The sequence below is a fragment of the Carassius gibelio genome, chromosome B22 (genome assembly GCF_023724105.1).
Source record: "Carassius gibelio isolate Cgi1373 ecotype wild population from Czech Republic chromosome B22, carGib1.2-hapl.c, whole genome shotgun sequence".
Classification (NCBI taxonomy): Eukaryota; Metazoa; Chordata; class Actinopteri; order Cypriniformes; family Cyprinidae; genus Carassius; species Carassius gibelio.
This window is the reverse complement of record NC_068417.1, coordinates 16,416,883-16,444,568: the sequence shown is the minus strand read 5'-3', so window position 1 is coordinate 16,444,568 and position 27,686 is coordinate 16,416,883. Positions and strand designations below refer to the sequence as shown.

General features: G+C 36.0%; 1 protein-coding gene and 2 long non-coding RNA genes across 4 annotated transcripts; 1 reads left to right on the top strand and 2 right to left on the bottom strand.

Annotated features, from left to right (window-relative positions):
* Positions 1 to 1,375: 1,375 nt before the first annotated feature.
* LOC127988511 (uncharacterized) lies at positions 1,376 to 4,555 on the bottom strand. Its single transcript, XM_052591315.1, has 4 exons — positions 4,340 to 4,555; positions 2,867 to 3,196; positions 2,344 to 2,628; positions 1,376 to 2,226 (listed from the first exon to the last, which is right to left on the bottom strand). Exons 1-4 carry the CDS (start codon positions 4,377 to 4,379, stop codon positions 2,069 to 2,071), a joined length of 813 nt encoding a protein of 270 aa, XP_052447275.1. The 5' UTR covers positions 4,380 to 4,555; the 3' UTR covers positions 1,376 to 2,068.
* Positions 4,556 to 12,285: 7,730 nt separating this feature from the next.
* On the top strand, positions 12,286 to 14,254 carry LOC127988529 (uncharacterized). The gene is made up of 4 exons (XR_008161718.1): positions 12,286 to 12,482; positions 12,755 to 12,813; positions 12,902 to 12,967; positions 13,649 to 14,254. It is a non-coding gene; the product is annotated as an uncharacterized LOC127988529 (long non-coding RNA).
* Positions 14,255 to 19,808: 5,554 nt separating this feature from the next.
* LOC127988525 (uncharacterized) lies at positions 19,809 to 23,478 on the bottom strand. 2 transcript variants are annotated; one of them, XR_008161714.1, is made up of 6 exons: positions 22,824 to 23,478; positions 22,580 to 22,700; positions 22,064 to 22,156; positions 21,775 to 21,905; positions 21,097 to 21,665; positions 19,809 to 20,470 (listed from the first exon to the last, which is right to left on the bottom strand). It is a non-coding gene; the product is annotated as an uncharacterized LOC127988525 (long non-coding RNA). The 2 variants fall into 2 exon arrangements; XR_008161713.1 differs by having other exon boundaries at positions 21,097 to 21,905.
* Positions 23,479 to 27,686: the final 4,208 nt, after the last annotated feature.

Below are 27,686 nucleotides of genomic sequence, written 5' to 3'. Positions count from 1 at the left end.
AAGACAACTTTAAAGGCAATATTCTCAGTATTTTAACTTGACTGTATTTTGTTTTTTCTTTTGTTTTTTTGCACTCTCAGATGCCAGATTTTCAAACAGATGTATTTCGGCCGATTATTCTCCTACATTGCTCTAACAAATCATACATCAATTTAAAGCTTACCGTTTCAGCTTTCAGATGATTTATGAATCTCAATTTAAAAACATTTACCCTTATGACTGGTTTTGGTGTCCAGGGTCACAAATAACATAAACAGTAATGACATTTGGCTATATTAGTCTAATAAAATATGAAAATTAATGATAGAATAATAATAATAATAAAGATGCAAGTGGACAAAGGATTAACAGAAACAAAACCATACTTACCACTTAGTCGCCATAGGCATAAAAAGAATAATATAAACATGGCAAATATTTCTGTTTTACTGAACGGTTATAAAAAATAATAATAATAATAATAAAAGAACAGTTGCTAATCTTGAAAATACAGTTAGTGCTGCTGAACTGAAGCGGTTTACTGAAACTCTACAGTCAGCGTGATTAGACTCCTTCAGATGGCACCTCCCTCACAGACTGTATAGGCCTATTACTGTCACATGTTTTTCACATACATGCTCCTTTAGTAACTAAATTACTTTTATGAAGTAATAACTAAAAACGTGTCTAACGTGCTGCAACAGATTGAAGCTGTCTTAACTGGACCTTACAAAATGTATTCATTCTTCGTGTAGCACAAGTAGAGAATTTGTGTCGCGTCGTATGTCGTTTATCACTGATCGTAATGGGTTCGGATGAGACTTTTTTTTTTCTCTCGTCCGATATAGATATGGTGTAGGCTATGTAGAAGAATTGCAGTTCCCATTCCTCTCAATTCAATATTTAACAGGTTGCTTCTAAGTGTTTATAAACATTTACATTTATATAAAAAAAAATATAAATATTTCATATAATGAAATTGTCATATATTAGGCTACTGACATGCAACTCGGAGTTAACGCGTTGTGCTCATGTGGTTAGCTTTACCGTAGCGCACCAAGAAGATGCCTGATTCACACTGCTTGAAAAATTAAATAAGGTATGTTATACAAACAGAAAGTAGAAAAGAGAAAAACAATGTTTTAACCACAGCACACTTTTCAAAGGCAAGTTTTGTGTAGGTTTTTAATACTAAATCCCTTACATGGAGTTGCGCTGAACTTATTTGGGATATACAATACATCTCTCCGGGCATCATTTCTTTCATCATCCCTCCACCTTTCATGTAGTTATTGATAAATTTAGGACACGTCAAGTCCTGGAACACCTTTGAACTATTTATTTATTATTTAATAAGAAGGAAACACTACCATATTTAAAATGTGAGCTTGACTCAAAATATCAATTATTGAAAATGTATATTCACTTAAAAAGAAATGAAAATTTGTAAAAATAATAGTTTGTCTATTTAAAGGAAAATATTCCCACTTATTAAAGCCTGTCTGTTCACACTAAGAACAACACAATCAATATGAAGTCTGAGAAAACATTAAAAGAAAAAAGAAACCAACATGATAAAGTTCACATTTGTATATATTTAGGCTACCTATACTAGAAAGCACACAAATTGTATTAGCTGAATATAAATCATGGCTTATGGCAATTGTTTTATTTATATCATCACATTATTCTGTGTTGTCTAAAAATAACAAGTGATGAAATGGGGATAGTAATATCACTATTCTTTCATATTCTAGTAAACTAATAAAACAAAGTACAGTCTTACAACACTTAACAATATGTCAGCAAACAAGCTTTTGAAATAAAAGCTTCCTAAAGCTTTTATTTAGACATATTTAGAGATCATTTTCTAACTGAGAAGCAGTCTTGGGTCTGTAGTCATCTTACAACAGTATTCAGAAAAACATTATTTCAGAATTTCAAAATTTGTATTATGAAAAGTGATATACACACACAACCGACATAAAAAAAAAAGAAAACTAAACAAGAAAAAGAAAAAAAAAGTAAATTATATTCCTGTAACAATGTCTAGTAATTTAAGAACATCTCCACATTTCTGAGTATCTGTTTAATCAGTGTCTGATGGTGAAGTCTGCTCTCTCTTCTGTTGAAGACTTCTGGATCTGATGTCATAAATCAGCATAGCAACAGTAGCCACGCCCACCAGAGCAGAGAGAGCCAATCGGATCACAGCTTCAACAGAACCGCAACAGCAGATACAGTGTTCTGAGAGAAGAAATGAGCAATAAAAAAATAGAAATATGATTGAGTTACTTTGTAGAAGAAAATGTAGTGCCACTGACATACTTGAATGTGTATGACCTTACAGTGGCACAGAAGTACCTGAACATGTCTGACAGAGTTGAGTGTTGAGATGTGTGGTCTGGTTTCTGATGGGATTGTTCACCACACAGCTGTAGAAATCATCTAGACACTCCAGATGTAAAGAAAGTCTTCTGCTGAGATCAGACACACTGATGCTGGACAATAAACTGTTTCCTTTGTACCAGGAGAGAGTCACAGCACTCACATTCACCACTGAACACACAAACACACAACCGGACAATGATCCTGATGATGATGAATTTTGAGAAGTGTTACTGCTGATGACAGGAACAGGCAGACGAGCTGGAAGACATTTGACAGAATAAATAATTCAGTTTAAAGTGCTGTAATATGTCAGTTAATGTATGCTTAATACTGAACTAAAGTAACAGAGAAAGATGTTATAGAATGTTTATTCAAATATTGTATTATAATGCAGAAATTAAACTGTATCAAAATAGAATTATCTGTAATTTTATAATATTCTCAATAAGTATGACAGTGAATTTTGTTAAAGGTGAATATAAAATTGTCTACTCACCATAGACAGTAAGATTGAATGTGATGAGCGGTGTGTCTCGGCTGATGCTGGTGACTTTATATTCTCCAGAGTCTGTGGTTCTGGTGTTCATGATGATCAGAGATCCAGTCTGATCCAGCTTCAGTCTGCCTCTGAATCTCTCAGTAACACTGGTATTATAAAGCGTGCTCTTATTCTCCTTCATGTTGATGTTAGCTATGAGAATTTTTCCAAACCTCCAATCGATCTCTTCATGTTTCAGTATTTCAGTAACATCGGTCCTGAGAGTGACAGAATCTCCCTCCATCACTGACTCTGACTCTGACTTCACTACATCAACACCAGACACACCTGGTGAAAAAACAGAAATATTTACTCCAAAGTTTGAGATTTACAATATTTTGAGTTTTGTCATTAGGAAACATTTTAAACAGTTTGGATTGCAAAAAATTATAATGGATTGATTATAATGTATAATCCAATAATGTGTAATAAATTAAAACTTCTTAACTGCCACCTGTCCCCACCAGTGTGACGCCTACGTTTACTTCACTATATTACAATTTAATACTAATCTAATCGTGACAAACTAAATATCATTGGAAAGGTTCATTGGAAAGACTCCTAAATAGATATTTGTGACCCTGGAGCACAAAACCAGTCTTAAGTAGCAGTGGTATATTTGCAGCAATAGCCAAAAATACATTGTAGCTATGGGTCAAAATTATTTATCTTTCTTTTATGCCAAAAATCATTAGGATATTAAGTAAAGGTCATGTTCCATGAAGATATTTTGCAATTTTCCTACCTGTAAATATATCAAAACCAAATTTTTGGTGAGTAATATGCATTCTTAAATACTTCTTTTGGACAACTTTAAACCCCTTAACTGTCACTCACATTTTTGAACATAGATGTGAAAGTGCACGGTCCAAACTTCGATTTTCATAATTCATGAACGAATACATTTTGTAACATGATTTTGAGGTACCATTTTCATGGTAATCCAATGTCTGATTTTAAAATGGATTTCAAAGGATGAATTGAGATTTTATGTTTTCAACTGATATATAATTTGTACAGTGTGATAGAAAAAAAGGCATGAAAAATACTTTTTGTGACAAAAGGTCAGAACTGTTATGATGTAGATTTGTAAGGTGCACTCATCATAAATTAATCTATTACATTTCCAACATAATTTTTAACAAAAAACAGTGGTGAAATATCGGTTCTGTGTATGTATAAAATCTGAAAGCTGTATAAATAAGCTTTCCATTGATGTATGGTTTGTTATTATAGGTAAATATTTGGCCAAGATACAACTATTTGAAAATCTGGCATCTGAGGGTGCAAAAAAATCTAAATACTGAGAAAATCACCTTTAAAACATTCAATGTCATCAATAACATCATGATCAATAATATTTGAGTTTACAATAGAGTGGTCTGTATGTGGACAAATAATAACATCAGAAATTAAGCCATAAATACTTACCCATCAGACTCCACAAGGTCAAGCAAAATAATAGAATCATGTCATATATATATATATATATATATTTTTTTTTTTTTGCTTTACGTTTCAAATAACAAAAGTTACTTATTTTGTAAATGCTACATTTAAACAAAAAAGAACAACATAAATGTCATAATTATATGGAATATAAAGCATCAGAACAGCCGTAAGTGACAGACCTGCTGGTCAGTTTTGAAGTGGCTTAGTGAAGTGAAACTGCAGTGTGAATAAGCTCCTCCTAGTAGGAAAGCCACTGATGACACAGCTTAACAGCAATGGTCTAAACAATTGCATTCTCTTCTCAGTGTGGGCTGATTTTATTAGGGCCCTAGCTCCGATATGAGGACCGTATTGGAATTGCTCAGATACTTCTTCAAAATGAATCGCATTTGCTCAAAAACTTTGCACTGGCATCATCAGAACCGGCAAAAATGTACATCTCATATGGTTTTCCGAAGTGGATGTTTCAAAATAGCTTGATAGCTCCACCTATAAAATTTCAACGAAGTGCACCTCGAGCTTGCTAGACACATGTAACACACAAATACATTCAAAAATGGTATGAAGTCCGAAACCCAACAGGAAATTTGTTATTTAGATTCTTCCCTGCATGTATTGTGTCGTTTTTGCCATTTTCAGGCAATGTATTTAAACAAACTCCTCCTAGAGATTTAAACAGATCAACACCAGATTTGATCATTGTAATCTAAAGCCCTTTGTGATGTTAAATTGCGAAGATCTTGAGTTTTCCTTGAAGGGTGTGTACATGGCGGCCTGACAAAGTTTGATGTCTCGCCATGGGAATAGAAGTTGATGTAACTCAGCCACACAATGTCCAATCTGCCTCAGACTTCACACAATCGATAAGTACCCAAGCGAAAAAAAAATGTACTTCATTGTATTTCAAGTATATTTATATTTCCGATAGTATGTTGAAAATGTACTTACTTAGTTATACTTTTTGTAAATATATAAAAAGTATACTGGCATTACGCTTTCATGCTAACTCTTTTAACACACTTTAAAATAATTAAACTATATTACACTTTACAGAAATATATTATCCTATATCCTAAAATATACTTTAAGTGAAAGTTATGTGTACTTTCTAAATTGTACTTATTTGGAAAAAAAAAATTGATATATTTTAAATTGTATGCTCAAAATTGTCATTGTAACATAGAATAAAAGCACATTTTAAAATAACACATTTTAAAATAAAAACTGTAATATTAAGTTTGAGTGTATTTCAAGTTAGATTTTAGTCTAATTATGGAGTGAAGTTATTCACGCTAGTACTTCAGGACATTCTTTTAGAAAGTGTTCAGTAGTATTAATGCACTTAACCCCATTTATGAAATTTTTTGATGCAAGTACACAGATTACTGCAATTATCGCAGCTGTTCTGTAATGCTTAATCGGTTTTGCAAAAAAAATATGATACATCTTACACACAAAATGACAGATCCGAAACGAAGGCTGATCGCGGACCCGTTGCTCCGCGCTGCATCCGCTCCGCATCCGCGATTAAAACCTTACCTCCACGATGGGTCCGTTTTGGACGCGCACATTGAAACATATCCGCCACGGACCCGCAACGGACTCCTAAAAATACTGTCTCATCTGGCCCAGGTCCGTTTTGGACCCGTTTATCTCATTTTCAAAATCCCTTCTGTTCTTGTTGTAGGATAAAATAGGATAAACTAAATATTAAGATAAACTATGCCTCATAAGATAAACTATCACTACACTGTAAAACCCGACGAGTAAACTTAACTCAAACCGTTTGAGTAAACAGATTGCCTTGATTTAAACCATGTAAGTTTTAAAACTTTGCATTCAAGTAATTAAGTGATTAACTAAGTGCTGATTGAGAATTAGTGATGAACAGCTGCTGTTAACAAACAGAATCACTGAAGAAAAGAAACAAGAACTACAACTGACTTCAGACTATAGGGCTGGGCGATATATCTAACGATATGATCATGCGCATCTAATCAGTAAAGCTGCTTCCGTGATCACCGCTAAAATCTCCATCACCTGCTTATAATTGGCAGAGGTGGGAAGTCCAGGGGCCAAAGAGTAAAAGTCCGGCCATATTTTTGTTCCACCCATGAACTCATCAGCCGATTTCACCAGAGGAGGAACCAAGTCATTCCTTCCAAGTCACAAACGAGTCTTGAGTCAAATCCCAAGTCCTCAAAGAGTTAAAGTTAATGAGATAATTAAGTGACTATTGAATGTGCATTAGTGATGAACACCTGCTGTTATTGAGAATTACAGAGGATCAGATGTTTATGTTTTATTGGTTAAAAAGATGTCACCATCATGGAGATCAGTGTTTGGTTTAATTGTGCTCTTGACCCTTGACTTCTTGTGCTAGATCTTTCTCTGTAGCTCTGCATGGGTTGTTGTGGAGAAAACAAAACTGTAACATATGAAAAACATATAGTTACAATGAGCTGGTTTAACTAGATCTCAAATATTTTTGTCTTCTTTCTTATCACATGCCTAGGTTTTGTATAGTTCCAGTGAAACTATAGCGTGCACACACACAAAAAAAAGCATTGGTCTAATATTTACAGGATATGGATTTTTTTTTAATTTGTAACACATATAAATGTTTGAACTCCAGTGCTTTTTAGACACACACACAGATATCAAGAACCAGCATATGAATCTCTACAATGGTTACAATTAACGAAATGCTTCATGTTGCAATACATGAATTACTCCCATAATGCACTGCAGTATGAATAATAATTTTCACCACTGTTGAGGGTCACATGATAAATGTTCATGGCTAAATGCCTAAATAATTTTTTTTTTCTTAATATTGAAGTGTTATAAAGCATTATATGGTGGCATTTGCATAATGAGATTTCTCTCTTTTTTGTGAAAGTGACATACAGTTAAGTGTGGTGACCCGTACTCAGAAATCATATTCTGTATTTAACCCATCCAAAGTGCACAGACAGAGCAGCGAATTCACGGCAATTCTCTCTAACAACTGAGCCACGAACTCTTCTCACATAATCAAGAAATTTAATCAAGATCATGCAGTCATCAAAAGCATAAGACACCTGCTAGATCAAGAGTTGTATCAGCATTGCACAAATGTTTGCTGCTAAACAATAATGCAATTGTATATAAGCAAATTTGTGAAAATCACTTAAACGCTCACGATATCAACTGAAGCAAATACTCACCACAATTATGGTGGCAAAGTGTTTTTTTTTTTTTTTTTTTCAAGGCTGTGCTTAAAGTCAGTTGTAGTTCTTGTGTTTCTCTTTTCTTCAGTGATGTTGATTGTAAACAGCAGGTGTTCATCACTAATGCATCATCATTTAATTAGTCACTTAATTATCTCTTTAGCTTTAACTCTTTGAGGACTTGGGATTTGACTCAAGACTCGTTTGTGACTTGGAAGGAATGACTTGGTTCCTCCTCTGGTGAAATCGGCTGCTTAGTTCATGGGTGGAACAAAAATATGGCAGGACTTTTACTCTTTGGCACCTGGACTTCCCACCTCTGATAATTGGAGTGGCATTTAATAGACAGCAGAGGTGGGACTTTCAAGTCACAAGCAAGTCTTCAAGTCATATCCCAAGTCATCAAAGGGTTAAAGTTAATGAGATAATTAAGTGACTAATTAAATGATGATTGTGCATTAATGATGAACACCTGCCGTTCTTGAGAATTACAGAAGATCAGATGTTGATGTTTTATTGGTTAAAGTGATGCAACCATAATGGAGACCAGTGTTTGCTTTAGTGGGGCTCTTGACCCTTAACTGTCATGTTAGATCTCTTTATGTAGCATTGCATGAGGTGCTGTAAAGCAGCGAGAAGAAATTAATCTGTATGTGATAGGTGGTCAGATTACAATCAAGTTAACATTAGCTCTATTTAAGTTTAGCATAATCAACCCAGTAAAACTACACTATGGAAAAAAAATTAAAGTAAGTGAATTTTAAATCTACTAAGTGCATACAAAATTTGAAAAGCTATACTCTGTAGACACACACAGACATCAAGAACCAGCATATGACTCTCAACAGTGGTGACAATCAACAAAATGTTGCATGCTGGGTAAAACCTTAGTAAAAACTCCCGTCATGCACTGCAGTATGAAAAATTATCACCACTGTTGAGGATCGTGTGATAAGTGTGTTTGTCTAAAAACCTGAACTGATTGTCTCCTTTTGTGTCTTTCAACATTTAGATTTTTTTTTTTTTTTACTTCAGCTCAGTAATAGCTGAGTGTCAGTCTACTATCCAAAGATAAACACAATTTCATGATGTTCAGTCATCATGAGCTATAATCAGAAAAAGCATAAGATCATCTGTCACTACAAGGTTTGATTCAGCAGTGCATACATGTTTGTTGCGAAAACAATATTGCAATTGTTTTGAATCAAATTGGTTTGAATTAGTAAAAGGGTCAAGACACTACTTAAAGCAAACCTTGACCACAATTATGGTGACATAGTGTTTGTTTTTTTTTCGTTTACTTTTTTTGCAGTTGAAGGCTGTGGCTAAATTCAGTTGTAGTTCTTGTGTTTCTCTTTACTTCAGTGATGTTGATTGTTAACAGCAGAAGTTCATCACTAATGTACAATCATCATTTAATTAGTCACTTAATTATCTCATTAACTTTAACCCTTTGAGGACTTGGGATATGACTTGAAGACTTGCTTGTGACTTGAAAGTCCCAACTCTGGTGTCTATTAAATGCCACTTCAATTATAAGCAGGTGATGGAGATTTTAGCGGTGATCACGGAAGCAGCTTTACTGATTAGATGCACATGATCATATCGTTAGATATATCGCCCAGCCCTACTTTCAAGTCACAAGCAAGTCTTCAAGTCATATCCCAAGTCCTCAAAGGGTTAAAGTTAATGAGATAATTAAGTGACTAATTAAATGATGATTGTGCATTAGTGATGAACATCTGCTGTTAACAATCAACATCACTGAAGTAAAGAGAAACACAAGAACTACAACTGAATTTAGCCACAGCCTTCAACTGAAAAAAAAGTAAAAGAAAAAAAACACTATGTCACCATAATTGTGGTCAAGGTTTGCTTTAAGTAGTGTCTGGACCCTTTTACTAATTCAAACCAATTTGATTCAAAACAATTTCAACATTGTTTTCACAACAAAACATGTAGTGACAGATGATCTTGTGCTTTTTCGTCTTATAACTCATGTTGATTTGGACATCATGAGATAGTCTTCTTTGGATTGTTGACTGACATTCAGCTTTTACCAGAGTTGGGACTTTCAAGTCACAAGCAAGTCTTCAAGTCATATCCCAAGTCCTCAAAGGGTTAAAGTTAATGAGATAATTAAGTGACTAATTAAATGATTGTGCATTAATGATGAACACCTGCTGTTCTTGAGAATTACAGAGGATCAGATGTTGATGTTTTATTGTTTAAAGTGATGCAACCATAATGGAGATCAGCGTGTGCTTTAGTGGGGCTCTTGACCCTTGACTGGGGATGTTCCGGTACTAGTACCGGTACCGGGGCTAATTAAATTTGGAAATGATCATCCCTATCCCCAATTCACTGATGGACATCGACATAAAAACAATATACATTTAATATTTTAAAAAGTTTTATATATATTCGTTATCATATATTATATACACTGTAAAACCTGACAAATAACTTAACTAAAACCGTTTGAGTAAACAGATTGCCTTGATTTAAACCATGTAAGTTTTAAAACTTAGAATTAGTGATGAACAGCTGCTGTTAACAAACAGAATCACTGAAGAAAAGAAAAACACAAGAACTACTACAACTGACTTCAGACACAGCCTTAGATGAAATCAACTGAAATAAAATACATGAAATCTCTCAAGATCTGATGAAACAACCCCACAAACAGCATCACCAGCTCCACTTATTAATAACCAGACTGACTTTATTTCTGTCAGACGTCTACAGAAGATCTTATTGAGAATGAACTAAGGTTTAGATGTTGATTTATTGTTTCATTTGAAGTAACCATGTTAGAGATCAGTGTTTGCTTTAGTTGAGCTCTTGACCCTTGATTTCTGTCTTAGTCTTTTCTCTGGCTGTTATAACCATGTGTTTCTAAAACATGTTTGTTATAACTCAAATGCCCAGAGAAAATATTAACAGATATTGGTTGTTATGCAGTTTTCTGATGATGACAACTGTCAATTATGGAGCTGTTTAGAGTCCAAAAACTGACAATGTACCTGATGCATGATTAGTTTACTTCATTATAAAGTTTACTTCATTATAATGGAATGTTTAAAGAGTCTGTGGTTTCATCAAAATCAGTTTACAAAAAATTACTGAACACTTTATGCATTCATTTTTTTTCTATGACAGCAATAAGTCACACACAGACATCAATAATCAGAATATGAACCTCAACAATGGTGACACACAACACACAAAATAGCAATGCATGCTGGGTATTATTATAGTACAAAACTAATCTATGGCTCCCAGCATGCTCTGCAGCATTTTATTTTTATTATGGTACCATTGTTGAGATTCATATTCTGATTATTGATGTCTGTGTGTGACTGTTTGACACCGTAGAAGACCACACTGTTTAGTGTATAAATCTTTTATATTAAATGATTATCACAGAAGCACTGTTTCTTGGAAACACTTTTACTATATTATCTATTTAATTAAACACAATAATTGATGATTTTCATCAATGTGGTAAGTATAAAATGCTAATGGTATTTCTTCAGGGCTTTTGAGTTACAACAGATGTGTTTTAGAAACACACGGTAATAACAGCCAGAGAAAAGACTAAGACTGAAGTCAAGGGTCAAGAGCCCAACTAAAGCAAACACTGATCTCTAACATGGTTACTTCAAATGAAACAATAAATCAACATCTAAACCTTAGTTCATTCTCAATAAGATCTTCTGTAGACGTCTGACAGAAATAAAGTCAGTCTGGTTATTAATAAGTGGAGCTGGTGATGCTGTTTGTGGGGTTGTTTCATCAGATCTTGAGAGATTTCATGTATTTTATTTCAGTTGATTTCATCTAAGTCTGTGTCTGAAGTCAGTTGTAGTAGTTCTTGTGTTTCTCTTTTCTTCAGTGATTCTGTTTGTTAACAGCAGCTGTTCATCACTAATTCCCAATCAGCACTTAGTTAATCACTTAATTACTTAAATGCAAAGTTTTAAAACTTACATGGTTTAAATCAAGGCAATCTATTTACTCCAACGGTTTGAGTTAAGTTTACTGGTCGGGTTTTACAGTGTAGCATATTTTTAAAACGTATTTAAATATTAAATGTATGTTTATTTGCAACGGTTATGCTTAACAACAATAAAAAAAAAAATATATATATATATATATTAAAAAAACACATTTATCAGTAAAACAGCGACATCTGCTGACGGACACATGCTGCGCTGTCACAGGAACATCTCAGCTGAAGATGAGGAAATGATGTCGCTCCTTTAGCAAAGTGCTTTCCTAACGACTACTTAATGGCACGCACATGCCCTACTCACTCCAAAGTCCCCGTTCCAAGGGGATAGGGATGATCACTTCCATTTGGAATTTGCCCAGGAACCGTTCGGTACCGGTACTAGTACCGGGACATCTCTAACCTTGACTGTCATGTTAGATCTCTTTATGTAGCATTGCATGAGGTGCTGTAAAGCAGAGAGAAGAAATTAATCTGTATGTGATAGGTGGTCAGATTACAATCAAATTAACATTAGCTCGATTTAAGTTTAGCATAATCAACCCAGTAAAACTACACTATGGAATTTTTTTTTTAAATAAGTTAATTTTAAATCTACTGAGTGCATACAAAATTTGAAATGCTATACTCTTGAGATTGAGGAGTCACGTGCCGATTTGGGTTGATTTGGGAGGGGTCTGAGCCGGTCGGCCCGAGTAACCCCAGAGTGCAGTCTGGACGATGGGGCGGGGCGACACTTCGAGGCGGAGCGACACGTGTCGCCCCGCCCATATTTGTTTTCCCCCCCCCTTTGACATTTTCCTCCGAGCCAGCAGGGGGCAGTTTGCGTTGAAACAAACAGAACGGTGGCAACTACAGCAGCAGAGTAATAACGCTATTCCGTTGATTGCTTGAGGTGAGTAAAAGTGGTTGTGTAAATATCTTATAATATGAAATGCGATGTTCGATCATTTATTTATCCATGGTATTTTCAATTTGAATAATTATTGTTAATAATTGTTATAAATTGCTCATTTTATTGTTCTTTGTGGATTGTAACAGTACACTCTGTACATGGCTTTAGTTCATAGGTTCGATTTTACAGAGGTATGGCATCACATTTGTCAAGTTATTTGAACAGACATGCATGATTTTTGTGTGTATATTATTATTATTATTATTATTCAGGATGACATGATCAGGAGGTGGTGGTGTTCTGTTCTCCTGGACAGCTTTACTCCGCAAATGTATGTAGCTGTTTGAATGTTGCTACATGAAACATTACTCTGTACTATATCTAGCAATATACCTACCTCTTGACATTTGTTCTTTTAGAGCTCAACCACTGAGGGGAGGAACTTCACCATTCACCATGTCTTCAGGCAGAGTCCAGCAAAGCAGGTTATTTGTGCACATACATTCATTAAGAACTAATAATTACACATGTGTGTACATGCAGAGGTATTTTAGTTATTACAGCTACATAGTTGTTCAGATGTGAAATTGGTATTATGTACAAGTACTATATTGGTCAGCACTGTGGATTATTTAATATATAACTATCAGTTAACATCAGCATCAAAGACATTTAAAAACATTTCAGCTTAATTCACTTTCAGACAGCAGCAAGTTTTTTAAATAACTTCTGTTTGCGATCTAATGTGGATTTTGTTCACCATATAAGATAGAAATATTTATATTCAATGTAAAAGATCTTCATGTGGATCATGCATACAAATATATACAAATATCTCACTGGATTATTACAATTAATGGCAAAATGAATGTGTGGAAATGTAAACTAATATATCCTACTGACACACAACAGCAAAAGATATAAATAATTGGCTTAAAACAGTTTTTTTTCAATGTGAAAATACTAACACTAATACTTCTGCACAGTACTGTATATATTAACATTTTATTAGTGTTATTATAAAAGAATGAGTATGCAGTTGTGACAACAATCTATAGAGTTTTTAATGAGAGTTTTAAAGCAAGGTTGTCTGTATTCAGTGTTTATATAATGTTTAATAACTTTTATATACATGTATAAATAAACCTATGTATGTTTTTGAACAGCTTCCCCTGGAAATCCTCAGGGAAGTTATTTTGTTGGCGGGTGACTCTGCATATTTGACACTTTCTCTGGTTTGCAGATGGTTTAGGGATGTGCGCCGAAGTTTTTCGGAAAGCGGCACAGTTTGCCTAGCTAGAGAGTAAGATTTCCCCGTTTAATGCTCATTCTCCAATTGAATTTTGTAGTAGAAGGCTGTTAAACTTTTTTTGTATTATTATTATTATCTTTCATGTATTTTGTCTTTACACTATAAGTTGTGGCCAACTGGAAGAATTGTCCTCCTGTCTCCCGGAACGAGTTCAGACGGATGTACAGCATCAGGGAACACTTGCAGTGCAGAGCCCTTTTCAAGTTTAACCCACCAGGGTACAGGGAAGAGGCCGGCGTGGTGATCTTCTGGGCTTTTGTTTACACAGGATATTGTTCCAAGGACTGTTTTTTTTTTTTTTTTTTTTTTTTTTTGCGGCATGAAACACATTTGTGTGTTAAGTTCATTGAAGGGAAATAGAGAATGGGCTGAGATCAACTGGTTTTGATGTATTAATTGATGTAATTTAAAGTTAAACTTTGCACTGTATAATGTTTTAATAAAAAAGCTATGGAAAACACGTGCATGACAACAGGTTTCAGTCATTTACATCAGTCTATCATTCTTTAAGGTTTCTCATATTTGATGATAACATGATTTGCTATGCATTGCTCATAATGGATTCTTAGTTTAGTTGTGACAGGATTGTGAGGATTAATGAGGTTTTCAGTAGTGCAGTTCAGAAAACAAATAACAGAAAGTAACAGGTGTTTTTGGGCAAGTTCTTTAGAACCAGTATAGTTCCTTCCTTGCAAAAAGTAACCATGGATTTATTGTAGTAAAAATATTTGTTGGCACATTAATTACTGTGAGCTGTAATTATAAAAACACCATAGTTTTACTATAGTTACTGTAGCAGAACCATAGTAAATTTTCGTAGGGGCCAAGGGAATGTTCAGAATATTATTGGTGACGTTCAGAGACTGGTGACAATTTGTTACACACACACACACACACATATATATATATATATACACACACACACATATATATGTATGTATATATAATTTGAATAAATAAATCAAGGTACTCCATGACTATCTACATAACCATACTTCGCATAATATTGCCGTGTCATTTTCAAACCAGCGAGTAATGCCGAGGTAGCGTCTACACTACAGCCATTGAGGGAGTAGACCATTTATTTTTATTCTGTTCTTAGTAATCCAAAACTCTTTGTATTTATACGGGATGTTGTGGAAATGCAACAATAAATGCAAAAACACAACATGTATATTCACTTTCTAATTTATATTAAAAGTTTATTCATCTAAGTGTCTACTTCCGCATTCCAATCCTGCTAATAGCGTCATAATTCTCTATACCAATAAGCTGTAAAATCGTCACTCATCTGTACACCAATAAGCTCATCTTAATCATAAACCAATAACCGCTGAGGTGGGCGGGGCGACACGTGTCGCTCCGCCCCAACGTGTCGCCCCGCCCCATCGTCCAGACTGCACTCTGGGATACTTGGTCCAAGTAGGTATCGCTGCAGCCCGGAGACCTCCAAGTGGGAGGAGCTTTTGCCGCAAGTGGGTTGGACTTCACGGAGACCTCCAAGTGGGAGGACTTTTGCCGCTAGTGGGCGGGACTTTACAAATGGGCGGGGTTTAAGCGGAAATCTCACATTGCGTCATTGCCGGGGTGCGCGCGAATGAGGTAGCGATACTAATGAAAAACAGATTTATTGTTTTTCATTTAAGTTTAAATTTTATAAACAAGTGGTTGTTATATAATTTTGTGACAACTGCAAACATTCAAGTATATCAAATGATATTAATTTTATAATTATATCAGTATCAAGAAAATTAATGTGTAATTTAGAGCAATAAAATGTTTACTGTATGTTGTTTGTCTTTAATGTTTTTCTTTAATGAAAGTTTGAAATCTGAGGGTGAATCATATTGTTTAGATTGTTACAACTACCTGGCTCTAGGTGAAGCAACAGTACAAAAGGCCACAGATGGAAGTACATTTTACAAATAAACATTTAATTAAAAAAAATAGTAATACAAGAATTAATAATAATAATAATAATAATAATAATAATAAACATTCCAAGACTTAAGAGGAAAATATTAATGGTACTAAAGTAATTTAAGACATTCCTTTGCCCATCTCCTTTTTATCACCAACTCAATCACAGGTAACGCTCCACACCATTCAAGACTCAAGTTTTATTTGTTATATGACATACAAAAAGCAGTGAATGTAGGTCTGCCACACTCTTTTAGACTGTGCATAAAAATAAGAGAAAATTAAATCCAAATAATGAAACAACAGAAAAAAGTAAAAAGGAAATGTTTTTGCAGATATTTAAATACAAATAATGAAATATACTACTTTAATGATGAAGCTACTACACAGATGATTTGTAGAGATGCTACACAGAAACTGCTACACAGATGATGTGCAGAGATGTAAACAATGTGCAGTGAGGAGGAGTTGCCAACGCTATCTCACGGCCAATTCGTGAGTATTTTAAGAGGTGGCTTATTCGTACGAATTTGTACGACCTCACTCGTACGATTTTATACGATTTGTCTAAACCCCAGTGATGGTTAGGTATAGGGGCGGGGTTAGGTGTAGGTCATTCGTACAAATTCATACGAATTGTGCAACTCGTAAAATACGTACGATTTGGCAACAATCGTATGAATTTGTACGAGTGTGGTCGTACGAGTTCGTACAAATAAGCCACCTTGAAAAATGTATGAATTAATGTGAGATCGGGTTGGAGTTGCATAGTTAGGTTGTCAAAAAAGCGCAGTGTGAACAGAGTTATTGGGTAGCCCTAAACAACCAGTCTATAAAGTTCAGTGTGTTTAATGTCCATGTTTAGTAGTCTGATAACATGAGGGAAGAAACTCCTCCTCAGCCTTTCCGTTTTTGCCTGACTGTAGCAGATGAAACAGTGGATTTCCAGGGTGGGTGGGGTCTTTAAGGATCTTAACAGCCCTAGATTTACATCTTCTGGTGTGGATGTCTTGCAGAGAGGGGAGAGATGGAGATGAGCTCAGCTACCCTTTGCAGGGCATTTGAAGGTATTTGAAGCTGCTCACTCTCTCCACTGGGGTCCCGTTAATGATGATTGGGGTAGATCCGCTGCTGCCTCAAATAGAAAAGAGTTATTGTACAATATTATTACAATTACAATATGACTGTTTCTACTGAATTTCTGAACTAATAAATGAGCCTGGTGAGCATCAGACTTCAAAACCATTACAAAATCTGTCCAACCCCAAACTGTCCTGTAGAACAGATATTTAAGGAACCTGAGGTTTTAACCTGCTTGATTTTTATCAGCATTGGAACACTTTGCTGCTGCTTTCACTCCAAGGCTATGGATTATATTTTTACTGGAATGAAGTGTCATTAGTTACTAAACATTCAGTCTAATGACATCCTAAAATAATTCACTGTTGACAAGTTAACATTAACTAAAGTACAATGCACATTTATGTGAGACGTCCACAGAATGTAATGTCATTTCCATTCCAACATTTGTCATTTAGGACAGTCTCTGACCATACCCCTGGAGCAATTTTAGGGACAAGCGCTGTTGCAAATGTCTACCTTTAAAGTATGAACATAATTTATCCACACAAAGACCCACCCACACACACATTACGTCCCCTTGGAATTATAAGGTTCTATCTGCATTCCGAGTAGTTTTGAGATATTGAGCTTCAAAGTTTTTGTGTTCCATTCCACTGTGTAGTTAGAACCATATTGCTTTTTAAATAAAAAGTCCCATAATGTACACAACATTAAAAAATCTATCACATAATGTAAATACGTTGATACATAATAAGAATATGTGAATAACTCAATTTTGACAAAAATGTCAGATAGAGCCTTATAATTCGAAGGGGACGATTAGTCAAAAATCTTCAGACACAATAAAGGACACATCTAGATGCGTAGGGAAAAAAAGCTTACAGGAAAGTGATCCTTTGTGTTTGCAGAGAGAGGCGGTAACCAGGTCACTGAAATGTAACTTTTGGCCACCCAGACTTGAACTTTCTGTAACAGAAAGTTTACACATAATGTTTTTGTTTGTTTGTGTTTCCTACAATGACAAAATTTATTCTACACCTTATACTGTTGATATGTAATGCATGGTAGTGGACACTGCTGTTATCCTCATAAATCCATTGTTATGATTATAAAAATTGAAAAATTAATTTGGTAATTAAACCAAATTTTTTAATTTGATTACATTATTTGGATTAACATTACACGGAAAAATAGATAACATTTTAAAAATATAACAGCAGGTTTTGAAACAATGACCAGCTTGTTACAGTAAAGCATAATCAGTTAAGAGTTTTAACTAAGACTCATTCTTATGGAACACGTTACCAATTACATTAAAAGTTTAAATTTATCGTTTAAATATAAGTGCAGTTATAATACATACATATTTTACGTAACATTAGTCACAATAGCTGCTTATGGTCTTCAGTGTCCATAATCTGCAGCGTAGATCCTAGATATGTATTGCAGAAATATTTAGCACAAAAGGGTAAGACACAATGAAGATCTGTGCTGCTAATGCTGTCTTCACGTGCTCTCGAAATAATCGTAAATGAGTTTTGAAGGTAAAAATTGCACATGAATGTCCTTCCATTTTGAAACTTGAATGCAATGAGCTTGTAATCATGATTTAACTACGTCAAGACTAACACATCAACCGCCAAGATACTGTACTTTTTCACACAATTTGTAATACATTGTACAAGTCTAAAAACTGTTTAACAAACCTACCCCTTCAAACTCATCATTCTTGATGCTGAAAAGCCTAGAGAAGTAAACGTCGTCTTTTTTTTGGGGGGGGGGGGGGGGATTCACAGCGTGCATTAACCCCATGACATTAAATAAACCAATCAGAAGACTCTGGAGGTTTGTACAGCCCACTTGGAGCTGAAGTCCCACCCATTTGGAGCTGACCCGCCCATTTGGAGCTGGCTCCGACCTCCGTTTATACCCATCTCTACTTGGTCGGCCCTGATGGCAGGATATGCTATCGGTTGCCAGGGGCAATGCCTTCAGAACTTCACAGAGGCGCGACTAAACATTTCAGAGCGCTTTCATTTTTGCGCATTTATTTTGTCGGCGGAACAGATCGAGACGAATCTACGAATACGAGAAAGAAAAGGAAGAAAGTAAAGCAATGCAAAAACATAATGCGAAAAAAAGGGGACCTTACAGGAACAAGCTCACACCAAGCGCAAAACAGCAGTGTTTGGAGAAGCTCTCAGGCAGCTCCCTGCAGCAGCACAGAGACCTGAACAATTTACCTCAGTGCACACATATGGACATTGGGAATTATATTGTTTACAATGTAAGTCACTTTGCATTCACGCTGTTAATGGCTTTAATCTAACCAGGACATTTACATCTCGCAATCACACATTTAACTACCCTAGCTAACCCAGAACTGGTTTGTCCACTTTGCAGCCCCCAACAAAAAAACCTGGTACAGTATGTGTCATTGGGTTAAAATCAAATTATAACTAAACATACACAGCTTTAGTCTATATCAAAACATGTTGGAAACGTTCGTATACATTGAACATCTCGTTACAATCTAGTGTTTACGAAACAGTCGCAGTTAATCACTTTGTCATTTTGGTCAAGAAGTGCATTATAAATGCGATTCCAATACACTAAAACGCATGTGAATAAACTTACTTTGGCCAGTACAACACTGTTTTCTTCACCTGCTGTAGATGGACCCAGCCACAGCAGAAACCCTGCTAACAACATTACGTTACTGTTACGTAACTGCGACGTAATCTGGTGACCAAAGTTTCGTCGTGGCGGCAACCGGAAAAGTGAAAGGTGCGTATACGTCGCCACAACGTAACTTTGTGACGTTGCCAGTAAGTAACTGCGACGTCGTGGCAACGTCGCGGATCGGTGGTCGTGTGCTGGTAATCAGTTGGTCATTTTTTTATAATTATTCTATGGGCGGACATGCAGCAATTGAACCTAATTTATGTCCTCATATGCCCAAACTAATTTAAAAGGATGTTTCAGCAGCTGTGAATGATGAATACTCAAAATGAATTCAGTTAATTTATTAACAAGCAAATATGAACAATAATACACCCAGATTATTAATAAAAACAGGATATACAGCGACATATGAATGAAAGCATTCAGCCCAAACAGAAGCACATAGATTGAGATATATTAATAATAAATACATTTCCATATTTTTAAATATCTATACCCTTCTGTAAGCATCCAGGGTCAAAACATTATGCACAACATGCAAGTCTTAGTAGGCACTCAGTACATTGCATTTAAATATTATCATTAGCAATGCACACATTCATTAACTAATCACAAGCTCCCCCAATAATACATCAGCTAATCACACCCTTAACCAAACCACTATAAATAATTAATTGAAATTAATATCCAATAGCTTATGAACAGATGTATTATACCAAATCAAGTTTAATGAATCTCACACCTATCATACAGCATTATGGCCAGTACACACTGCCACAAAAATATATCTAAATATATATATAATATATCTTACTTTCTCTATTCTTTCAATATTCAAGTGTTCGTGTCCCTGAGTAATATCTGCATCCCCCGAAGTCTGAAGAGAACACAATATGCTAGTAGACAGCAATCCTCGTGAGAGAGAGGTCTGGTGTGGAGGGTGGATCTAGAACTGACTTCTCCTGATTATCTGTCTTCACAAACTGCCCTGAAATACAATTCAAACATTAACAATGATTCTTATAAATGTAATGTAAGGCTGTTACATTCATAATGCTCATTTTGGAAATATAGTTAATCTCAGTAATATGCAGCATGCACGATACAAGGAAGTGGTCAGTAACTACACTTTGAGGTATGATATCTATATCAGTAAGGCTACCTTTAAGAAAAAATAAAATGAATAAATTAAGTTGTGTTATGCATTCAAATAGTTAGACATGCTAAAATACAGAATTTGTTAACAATAATAATAAAAAAATAATATGCTGGGGAAAAAAATAAACATTTCATAGGGCCCTAAACATGTTTTTTTTTTACTTTTAATAAATTGATGTGAAAATGCATGTTCTACGAAAAAGGAGTAGAGAAAAATGAAATATTTATTTTATCATTGAGGATTTCTTTAAAAAAAACACCTCCGACACGACCAGTCTGATGGGGCTCATGCTTATAACAGTAGTTTGCTGGAGTTTAGACTAATGCTAAATCAAAAATGCCTATCAAAATTAACACTAGAACAAACACAATCTTTATTGATTGGACAACACAAGTACTTCTATTTGAGCGTGTAGAACAAAAGTCATCATAGCAGTTATTTGAGAATTGGCTTACTAGTCATATGGAGCGACGTGTCCTGGAGATGTTGTCCAACAGGAAATCTAAAAAGCCTAGGACGCTCCCAGAAAAGATCCCAATTATTAACAAAAAGCAGTTTCTGTTCTTTACACCATGACAATAACCATTCGTTTAAAGCAAAAAGTCTGCTGAACCTTTCATGTCCTCGTCTATATATGGGAAGTGGTCCTGACACGATGATCATCATGCAGGCGATGTGCTGCGAACCGTCTCGATCAGGCTCCTGAAGTCCCTCTTCAGCGTCTCTGTCTGCCGCAGCATTGTGTCGTTAACGCCGGCGTGAAGCATGTCCACTCCGATGCTCCCCTCACCCTTCAGGATCACGGGAATCTGTGCAGAAATATCAAGAACATGAGCACCAGGGAAACAGTGAGTGTGGACTTTACCTTCAGCTAACATAGCACGAACGTGCCGGACGATGGAGTCTCTGATGATCACAGCGTTGTGTTCTGTCTCACCAAGTGGAGCGAATCGGGTTCTGGTGGAGATCCTGAAGACGGCGGATGGAGAGAGGTCGTCACCCAGGGCCTGGTTCATGTCTTACACTGTTAAATACGGTGAAGGACAGCTGGGAAGATCGTGTCTTGGGTACACCGGGCCTTTGCAGAGAACCACACAGAGTAGAGGTGGTAGGAGGGTTAGCTGTATACTTACCCTGGACTTATGAGCATCAACCCCTGAATATTTCCAGCACAGCTCTCCACTTGCTCATCTGGGCCTGCTTCTCCACGATATCATGGATCTGTATCTTCACGGCCTCCAGCTCCTTATTAGAAATAAACAAACTAGAGAGGGGAAATGCAGAAAAGAAAAATAGTAATATGGAAAAAACATACAAAAACATCTTAAGATACCGGAATTCACATGTTTAGATTTTAAAGATGCATGATGATATATTGTAAAAAATAAATATGAAGTTATTTAATAAGCTCTCTCGGATCACCTGTGTTTTCTATCTCTGTCAGCAGCTCCCATTAGACATTTTCTTGGAACTTCCCTTCTGTTTTAGAGGGTTTTTAAGACACTCCTGAAATCACTGTACAATTTTTTTTTATCAATATTTGTTTACAATGATAAATCAGAACAAGCTTGAAACAGTGGTTTGAAATAGTTTCAGCCCATTTTAGACCGCAAGTGACGTCACTGATAGACTCTACAGTGCAGACTTTTAGGTTAAATTAATTAGCTTAACTTTACTTCATTTATCTATTGACAAATTACCATCAAAAACATTTACAAAGCAATCAAAACCGATCCTTTACGCATAAGATGTAATTAAAAGCCCAAACTTTCATTAATAAGAGCTCAAATCTAATATGCTATAACGTTAATTATGTTTCTATGCTAGCGTAATACTTGATAGCAGACATTTCAAGAAAAATACCATAATCACAGAGGTATAAATATTAATAAAAATTACTTAAAGTAGACTGTGGATAATATTAACGTGTTACTTAACAAATCTGTCGCAGTTGTTGGTCTTTTCTTTGGTATAACAGACGAGAAACAGAAAAAATGTCAGACGAGTCCTCTCCTCTCCAGCAGCTGATGTGTACGCGGTTGCCATGGTAACTCAACGGCTAGAAGGCCAATAAAAACAATAAAATAATAAAAAAAAGGTTTTAGCGACGTTAGACTTTTGTTTTTACTTTGTTTTATACATTTTATCAACCCACTTATTTATTATAAATTGTAAGACTCACCTCAGAAAGCTAAATTCTCCTGTCAGACACAGTTGAAGTGAAAAGTGCGTCAAACAAACGCGCTGTCCTTCTGATACAACAGTCTCTGCTGCAGATGAGATGATGAGCCAGTCTGTGTCATTATTTCACGTTATAACTCCATACGAGATAGAAAGTTTCACAACTCTTTTCTTGTCAATACTGTGCGCGCGGTGCGTCAGTTGTGGAAGCGCGCGACTCTATGTCACGTCATTAAAAGCTTAAAAGCATGTCCATATTCTGACTTGTTGAAAATAAACATATTTTATCTTTAAGGAACGTTTAATCTTGTGTCTGAAGTTTAATCACACTTTTTAAATAGCTCTATACTCAGAGAGCATATAAAGAACGTACAAAAAATATTGTAATGATATTACGTGCATACGACGTTGTAGTTACGTTGCCAGTAAGTCATGAAGTTACCAATATATTACCAACAGAGGACCTGTCTGGGACGTTCTTGGTTATCTGGTCACGTTGGAAGGACGTACTGACGACGTTGCGAGTTGGTAATGTGATGGTAATAAAATTACGGGAATGCGACGTCGTAGTTACGTTGTCAATTGGTAAGTCATGGAATTACCAAAAATTACCAGTACGTTACGTAACTGTTACGTCGTGTGTTAGCAGGGAAGCCTCGTAACTCTCCAAAGACTTGTGGCTTTTAAACTCCTGCATTGTGTAGCAAGGGCGTAACTTTGGGTCTACCATTGGGGGGGTTACACTCGCGGCATATGAATAATTTTCTTGTGTAAAAGGTAACATGCTAATTTACACTACAGATTATTTAAAATATGATACTATCTTTCTTGCTGGCAAATGAAATTAATAAAGAAAACGAACAAAAGTATTCATTCTGAATATTTCATATTATTTTAATCTGAATGATGTTATGATATTAAGGGGGTTATATTAGTTGGATCTGATTTTTGGGGGGGTCATGACCCCTGTAACCCCCCTGTAAATTACGCGCATGTTGTGTAGTAACTTAAATAGGGCTGCACGATTAATCGCATGCGATTGTCATGCGTGTCTCATCAGTAAAGATGGTTCTGTGATTAGCGGTAAATGTCCATCAGCTGCTTTCAAATGGAGCCGCACCTAATATACAGAGCCGTAGATCGCTGACAAGCTACGCAATATCGCGTTCATAACCGCATGCGATTAATCTGCGATTATGAACGTGATATTGCACAGCTTGTCAGTGAATTACGCCTTCCATCACACTAGATGTGGACTGACATTGCTCAGAAGTCAGATGTTGGTTGAAAGTAGGGGTGTCCATGGTTAACCGGTTAACCGATTAACCGTTAAAAATTGTGTAACCGAGTAAAACATTTTGCTCGGTTAAGTGACGTCAATGGCGTGCATTGAATTTAGTTGTAATACATTTTTGCACCACCAGAGACCGCCAGAGCGCTCCCAGACATTTGTAATGTCCACAAGAAGAAGTCATTTTTCTAATATGAAGCGGGCTAATACGAGTGACGGGGCAAAATGCAAGTATTGCAATACAGTGCTTAGATATACTTCAAGTACAATCTCGTTGTTGTAATCTCAACAGCCAACACCCGGGCATCATTATGCCGGTCAGGACACACTGGATGCGTGGCGAAAGCATCTCAGCTGCGTGGCGTGTCTGTTTTTAATTCGGTTCCCATGTTAACAGGTTAGAGCTTGCCGACTGCCTGCGTGAGACGCGCGGCTCAGGCGCGGCTCGACGGGTGCATGCTAGAAATAGAACCGACGCCTTGTTGGAAGCGTTTCCAGGCAAAGTATAATAGGAAAATATGTTTATATGTCATTTTGTACAAAAATACATATTAATTCATGACATTTTGATATTTGAAAGTCTATAGGTTGACATAAATTCAGATATAAATGTAATTTAAATAAATAAATAAATAATTATCGATTTTCAAATATTGTACGTGTCAAACATAGTCATAGTCATAGCCTTAGCGAGGCGGCCGCGGAGTCTGCTTGTTACCTTTTGCCTTATACATTTTAGGCTTATTCTCAAATTCAGATTGTGTTAATGGGCGGCATTATTAGGCAGTTTTAATAGGACAATTTGACCGGAGAGATACAATTTTATTGGACATTCCTTTTTTTTTTCGGCCAATGTCCGGAAATTACTATGGTTATGGTTACTATGGCACACTATGGTTAACCGAGTATTAACCGCTAAGGGCCTCGGTTAACGGTTAATGAAAAACTTGAGAACGTGCAGCCCTAGTTGAAAGTGAAAACCCAACCTCTGTTTGGTGTCAAACTCTAGCGTAAATACTCCAAAAACATGACAATCTTCACTTATTATAAACAAGATTTATTTCTGTCATAAATGTAAAAAAGTTCTTATTGAGATTAACAGAGATGTTGATGGTTTATTGAAAATTATAGTTTAGTTTGATGTCACCATTATGCTGATCAGTACTTAGGAAGTATGACTCTTTTCAGTGTTAGCGTTCATTTAGCTGCTGTAATTATATCTGTTACAGCAAAAACATTGAGAAAAAGATGTCATTAGATAATGTTGGTTACTGGCTGATATTAAAGATGTCTTAATGTAACAATCTGATCAACTGATTTTACCAGGAGTCTGTTTTACGCTATTAATTTAATATTAGTGACTATAGCAGATGTGTTGCAATACACAGGGTCAATTTAAGTCATTTTATTTTTACTGATCTTTTTAAACTACATTGTTTTAGAATCACTTCAAACCTTAGGATGCTTAGACATACAGAGACCTTAAGAATTAGTGTAAGAATCTCAACAATGGTGACATGCTTCATGCCGCAATGCATTCTGGGTGCTACGGATGAGTTTTGCATGATGTACCCAGAATACATTGCAGCATAAAGCATGTCACCATTGCTGAGATTCATACACTGAATCTTGATGTTTGTGTGACAATTTTTTTTTAAATCTTTGAAATTATCTGCTTTAATTTAAACTGGGTGTCAGGCTGTTGACCATTGAGTCACTTTAATAAATAATACTTAACACCACACAGTAGCTTGGGTGAAAACAAGTAATCAGACACATCAATCATCAGCAAGCAAACAGCACTATTGAACCACATATTCGTTTGCTGTTTTAGCCACAATAAAGATGACAGCAGCTAAAAAACAACACCGACTAGTCAAGTGTCAAATTGCACAACTAAAGCCAACACTTACCAGCATTATGGTGACATCAAACCAAGCTATTACTTTTAAACAGACACATCCACATCTAAACATCCACTTAAATCTTAATTAGAATGTTATGGAATAATGTTCTAATAATGTTATTGATAAACATTTGTAGAATGTTTTTAGAGAACGTTATCCTATATTTTGAGAGAACGTTCTGGGAACAAAAATAAAACTACCCGCTAAAAACATTGTTAGAACAATCCATGGGAATAAAACATTTTAGAACAAAGAAAATTCTAGCTGGGAAGTGCCGCTCCATTTGAAACCAGGTGGTGGACATTTACTGCTAATCACAGAACCGGCTTTACTGACAAAGACACGCATGACAATCGCATGCGATTAATCGTGCAGCCCTAAACTTAAACCAAAAACAATATAATTCCCAATGTCCATATGTGTGCATGGAGGTAAATGGTCCGGGTCTCTGTGCCGCTTAAGAGCTTCTCCAAATACCGCTGTTTTGCGCTTCGTGTAACCTAAAAAAAACTGTATTCCACTGTTCCTATGTTTTCCATATGTATCGTGTGAGGTACTGCAGCAGTAGAGTTGTGACGTTCGCGAACGAACCGATTCTTTTGAACGGCTCATAAACATGAACGATGGGAGCCGAGTCGCGGCTGGAGGGGAGCCGTTCTTTCTGTCGTTCTTTTTTCCTATGCGTGTTTCACACAGATACACACAAATGAGCTCCTCCGCGAGACAGAACAGTCCTCCGCACCCAGCGCAGGCCAACCCTTGTGATGATATTAGTTATTAGTTGTGCACGCATCCTTCACGTGAGTACTCCAGTGGAAAAAAAACCTGCGTGCCTCTGTCATTGGGTAGGAGCAGAGCCAAAGGTTTACAGTAGTGATAGTATGTAGTATGTAGACATTTCTTTTTATCTACTTTAAATATTTTTTGTTTTCAATCAAAATGTTCTTGTGTGGAAGTGTTTGTAGTAAAAGCTGTTTTGCACAGAAATTCATTGCAGCTGGCTTTGTTTTTGATGTTTATTTGTGAGTAGGTATTGTATGAATAACATAAGTCAATCAACGTAGCTTCACACACACACACACACACACACTTTGTACTAAAGGTAAATCCAAAATAGTGATGCCACTGTCTAAGCAGAGGGATTTGTGCAACCCTATGGAATATAGTCCACACATGACAAATGAGGTAATAATCAATATTTCAGAATAATTCAAACTCAGATATTGGTGTGTGATATCTGAGTTTTAATTATTTGACTACAAATCTCCCCTCATCATTCCTCCCAGTGATTATTTCCAGGATAAACTGAGATGCCCCCAAGCTGGCTTCTTAAAATTGACTAAATATTTAAAAAGAGCCAAAAGAGCCATTCTTTTGAACGGCTCTTTGAAAGGAACGGATCGCGAAGATCCGGATCCCCTCAAAGAGCCATAAATCCCATCACTATGCAGCAGTTTTTAACGCAGCAGTAATTTCCAGGCATGGTAAAACAGTGCAGAATTGCGAGAATTTTTCTTAACAACACATGTAAACAATCCTGTTTCGCCGCCGGTATCCTTCCACCATGGCGAAGACTGTGATATCGAGGGAGGAGCTTTGTGCTATGACGACAACTTCTCATTCTCCATACTCTGTAGACACATACAGACATCAAGAACCAGCATAT

Bases quoted from the DNA above. Each gene is read 5' to 3' on its own strand.
- LOC127988511 (XM_052591315.1), bottom strand. From the start codon at position 4,379: ATGATTCTATTATTTTGCTTGACCTTGTGGAGTCTGATGG. The intron at 3,197-4,339 runs GTAAGTATTTAT...TTTTTTCACCAG, and splicing joins GACCTTGTGGAGTCTGATGG to GTGTGTCTGGTGTTGATGTA. The intron at 2,227-2,343 runs GTACTTCTGTGC...TTCTTCTCTCAG, and splicing joins ACTCTGTCAGACATGTTCAG to AACACTGTATCTGCTGTTGC.